Genomic DNA, 5,326 nt, shown 5'->3' with positions numbered 1-5,326 from the left:
AGCGCTGCAAGCAATATAAAATTAGTTCCATATGTAGTATAGTAGTCGGTGGCTCCTCCTCACAATCATCTCATATAAAGGTAGACTCTTCTGAAATCATACATTGATCCGATTGTATCTTCCCCGACATCTCTGAAATACAGCAAACACATGATGGTCAAAGATGGCACCTTACTAGATATGCATCCGTGACAACGCGTTACGCAGCTCTATATGATTGTGTAGATACACACGTCACTCACTTATATGTTAGCAGTAAAACTGTTCATCAGTATGTAATGTTTCTTTAAATTTGTAGCAGGCATAACTATGTATAAGAAGTGAACGTTGCCTGTATACTGAAAGATGTGCGCGCACATCTTTGTGTGCGCACGCACTTCACGGTTGGCTCCACTAACTGTTAGCGCATGCGCAAAACAAAGCGTACGTTGTGCGTTCAATACATGTTGAAAATACCAGTAAACATAACATCTTTATTTCAAATACAATGAAGACGAAACTACATTCGTTCTAAACGAGTACATCTGTATTCTTTTTAAACAGACGTGTTTGAACAGAAAGCACGGCCGATAACACAATGCGCAAATGCAATACGTGTGACGTCATGTTAAGCCAGCGTGAAACGCACGCTAACACTCCTCCCACTCAATTAACATTCGGCTAACGCCCAGGGTACGCCTACAAACACTGAGCCGCACGCATCACACACTGCAGTTACCGTTACTATAACAAAACATGACAGCCAATAGGCTTTGAGGCGCGCACGTCGCTTGGGGGCGGGACTTACATCACTAATCCTTTTTAAGGACGCCTTGGCCCATGACAAGGGTCCCACGTCATACGTGGTGGACCCGGTTTTCAATGTTGTAGATGTTGCATGATAACAAAACAGGTATGTGTTAGAGTAATGGTAAAATGTTGCTAATATGTTTAAAGGGATAGGAAAGTACGTATATTTATTCCGTCAGCAATGTGTACTACTCTTTCAGGTCCTACTATATTGTATTAGGAAACAATTTGTTTGTGATCGCTACATGTTATGCAGTCTGCAATGTTACGCTGTATCCACGCATTGAAAGTGAAAATGGTGGTTACAAAAAAAAAAAAAATTTAAACGCAGAGTCAACGCATAACGATTGTTATATTTACCATTCTTCTAGAATTAACTCTTCGCCTGGCTGCAACTGGTCGCTCCAGAAATGCAAGCCATTTTCATCCACGCTTAACCCAACCGCTGAATCCAGTATGGCACATATCTCCTCCAGGATGCGCTCATAGGAATCGCCACTGCTTTCTTCAAATAATTGGTCGGGAGGTAGGTTCATTTCTTCCGGTTCCCATTCCAATGCATTTTCAGCTGAAAGGCTTGGTACATAATCATAGTACTTTTGTTCTTGTACAATGTGGGTTTCAGGAATGGAGGCTGCAGATATTGCAGCACGTATCGATTCAAACGGATCAGTAGTAGCGGATACATTGCTATTGCCATTAGGAATAAATATGCCTTTCACGACAATATAAGTGCCGTCTTTCAGGATAAATTGTTTTTCCGGGGCAATCTTCCAGAAACCATAGGTGTGTTGTAGCTTATCCTGGTCACGTTCAAAAAAGTCATTACTTGATAAAGTGAATCTTATTGAGGAATTAAAATTCCGTGCATGCTTACGGTCTTGGTAATAAGGATATTTTGCTCGAATGAAATCATCGATTTGGCGTGTGCTTGCTTTCTGTCCGCGACTGTTCAAGATGGCTTCACAGATCATGTACTTATACCCTAAAAGGGGATTAATATTGTTAACGAATTCATCAGCCATGTCTGAGTAGCACAAAAGCTGTGTGCAGGTCTGTGTTATTTGCTCATCAAAATGAATGTGCTGAATGGCTAACAAACTCCTGTTTTTCCTTGTCAAGGTCAACAAAAGTAACTACTTTGACTCCTTATTTCAAACGCCAATTGGATTTGTTTGTCTAATTGGGTTAACAGTTGTGGTTCGTGATATGGGACTGTGGGAGAAACATTTCTCCTTTTATCTCGTTTGTGAAAAACATCCCTAGACTGTGAATGCGTTCACATAGTGTTTTTTTGAAAACTAACAAAGACCAGTGTGTGAAAATATTTCTTAGCCAGGCATATCAGTAAAAACACACCTGCAAAAAGAAATGTTTTTTCCCCGCTTACATTTCTGTGTGTATGTGAAAGTCTGGTTAACTCCCTGTCTGCATGAGTTTAAATACGTGTGTATATATATATATATATATATATATATATATATATATATATATATATATATATATATATATATATATAAATATATCTCTTATAAAAATATATATATATTTATATATAATATTTTATTTTTTTTTATATTGCAGGAGTACACACAACATTGATGGCATTAAGTATACCTTGTATGAAACCTATTTAAATGGTGAGAAACATGATTGAATTAAGTAATAAACATTTGTTTAAGCACAATACTGTTAGAGTCTCATACTTAGGATATTTCTCAAACATTAGGCCTGTATTATTAAAATAGTGTTTTCACAAGGAAGCATGAAGTGTATTAGTTTGTGTATACCAGTTTATATAGTACTATATATATATATATATATATATATATATATATATATATACATATACATATATATATACACATATACATATATATATACACATATATATATACATACACATATATATATACACACTCACACACTCACACTCACACTCACTCAGTGTGTGTGTGTGTGTGTGTGTATATATATTATTATACATTCTGAGATGTTATAGAAACGAACACACAACTGATTAAAGGACAAAATTACAATGGCCAAGCAAGGCAAAGGTAAGTAATAATTTACACATAATCCTGCTGTACACGTACAAGAAAGATGTTTGCACTTACTTAGGTGTTTTAATAATTGCATGTGACTAATATGCATATGCAATTCTTACATCAATTAACACACCCAAATGCAATGTTTTGCTGCAAAGTCAATGGCAGCTTCTCTAAACTTAGCAACTGGCTCCTGGTGGACCATTACTGAACAGACGATTACAACATAAATATTTATAACACAATTAATTATGAGTGTTAACATTTCCAAAACTTCACGTGTACAAGAACATAGTTGAAAGTTTGGAAACAACACAGTCTTCAGCATACATACAATAGTAATTAGATAATCTGAAGTCAACAAAACAAGGCCAAAGACATATTTTCTGAATTATAACATTTATTTTTTTTGTTCCTTTTGCGAGCGAGTAACAGGCCTGCTTGTTGTCTCTTGAATTTTCCTTTTTCTTTTGCCACCAACTTTAGGCACAACAGAGCCACTTTGAGTGGCCTCTGGCACTTCACGGGCAGGGCTTGTGGCCAGTGACTGTTCACCTACGGGGCTTGTGGCCAGTGACTCACCTACAGGGCTTGTGGCCAGTGACTCACCTACAGGGCTTTTGGGCAGTGATTCACCTACAGGGCTTTTGGGCAGCGATTCACCTACAGGGCTTTTGGGCAGCGATTCACCTACAGGGCTTTTGGGCAGCGACTCACCTACAGGGCTTTTGGGCAGCGATTCACCTACAGGGCTTTTGGGCAGCGACTCACCTACAGGGCTTTTGGGTAGTGACTGTTCACGGACAGGGCTTGTGCCCAGTGACACATGTGAGCAAGTTGGTAGACACTGCACAAGTGATGGTTGGTCTGTTTCATGTGTGTCTTGTTTTGTTTTTGTCGCCTCCTTTGTAGGTGTCTGCTGCTGAATTTGTACAGATGGCAGCGGTAGGATGTCATCAGGAACCTGCACAGCAATGTCTGCTACTTGACCGGTAACATTTGGGCCTGGTGAATGAATATCAGATGAATGTGGTGAAAACTGACCTGCATGAACAGATCCTGGCTGGGAGGTGTTGAATTGTGGTACATTAGTCATTCTCCAGTAATTAGCTTGTGTTTGCTGAACAACTAATGCTTCGAATGAGGTGTTGATTTTTTGCAACTGTTTAGGCACTTCAATGAAGACTCTGTGGAGATGTGCCAATTGTGATACTGTTTCTTCCTGCAGTCCAATCATCCTTTCCAGCACTGTCATCATGTCTGAATGGCGACGATTTTCTGCGTCCACTATTTTTCCCTCTGAAGCTACAATTGCATCGTATGTGGAAGTTGATGGACGATTTGGCGGTACAACAGTTTCTATTGGCACCTCTTCATGGTCACATGATTGTATTTCAGTCTCTTCTGTGGCGTCATCCTCATCATACTCATCATCCTCATCACCATGATGTTCTAAAAAGAAATGTACACATTATTAAATGGCATGTTAATGTATGCTGTGTTACTATGTAATTGTACTGTGTCCTAAGTAACACCTAACATGTTAGCATACGTTTTATAACCTCATTAAAAACTACCTTGACTTACGAATAATGTTTGGACTCAGTATGAAATATGAATGAATGAAAAGTTGCTCTAAACTCAGAAGTCCTACATGATAATTAACATCACTAACACAATACATGTTGCCTTACACTTAATTTTCACTGACACTAAGTAATCCTATTTAAAGAAGATGTGCAAAACAAATAATGCACATGACAACATAACATATAGAAGAGCACATATTATATGGCCAGCAAATGATACACTCACCTTCTAGTAGTGTTGAGCTGGCTGACCCAGGTGAAGACACTTGTTCCATCTCAGGTGACACATGTCCTCCAGGGGCAACTATATATAACAATAACATAAGTTTTACATTTACATGTGTAAATATTGAACAAACACTTATTGTATGTTCTGTATTTATGATTAACTAACAACATCAGTTCCTTAACCGAAAATGTGTGTGAAAGTGAACATAAATAGTTGTAATAACACTGTACATGCCTGTGTACTTAGAATTTTTGAGTTCCCTAACATACAACATACTATGTTTCTGCAGTAATGCGTGAGGATAAATAGATTAAATGAGTACATAAAAATCATATGTTGTGTAGTGATATCAGTATCATAATGTACATAACTATCATGAGATGACCATTCACAATGGTTATCATGAAGGTGGTCATATTGCAAAAAGTGTTGTTTTTGGTAGAGGATATGTGTGGTACATTAATCGAAGATGTGGCACACCTGAATGTGGCTGTGACTCAACAAGACAACACATGCAGTGTGTGATAATGTGTCTTTCATAGTAGTTCAACTATAGATATGAGTGAACTAATGTGTGACGTACGCTTTGATAAGTAATGAGTTGTTGGGGCATTTAGTAGCTAGAGTTAAGCTTTCAAATGAGTGTGATTAACTTCAGTTGTGCTATTCAG

The 5,326-nt window shown here is 38.0% G+C and overlaps 1 protein-coding gene across 1 annotated transcript; it reads right to left on the bottom strand.

Annotated features, from left to right (window-relative positions):
* Window positions 1–3,237: 3,237 nt before the first annotated feature.
* On the bottom strand, window positions 3,238–4,752 carry LOC142463869 (uncharacterized). The gene is made up of 2 exons (XM_075566685.1): window positions 4,653–4,752; window positions 3,238–4,289 (listed from the first exon to the last, which is right to left on the bottom strand). The coding sequence occupies exons 1-2, from the start codon at window positions 4,747–4,749 to the stop codon at window positions 3,238–3,240; spliced, it is 1,149 nt and encodes a 382-aa protein (XP_075422800.1). The 5' UTR covers window positions 4,750–4,752.
* Window positions 4,753–5,326: the final 574 nt, after the last annotated feature.

Source organism: Ascaphus truei, chromosome 12, assembly GCF_040206685.1.
Source record: "Ascaphus truei isolate aAscTru1 chromosome 12, aAscTru1.hap1, whole genome shotgun sequence".
NCBI classification, from domain to species: domain Eukaryota; kingdom Metazoa; phylum Chordata; class Amphibia; order Anura; family Ascaphidae; genus Ascaphus; species Ascaphus truei.
Note: the sequence above shows the minus strand (reverse complement) of the source record. Positions and strands in the feature narration are given on the sequence as shown.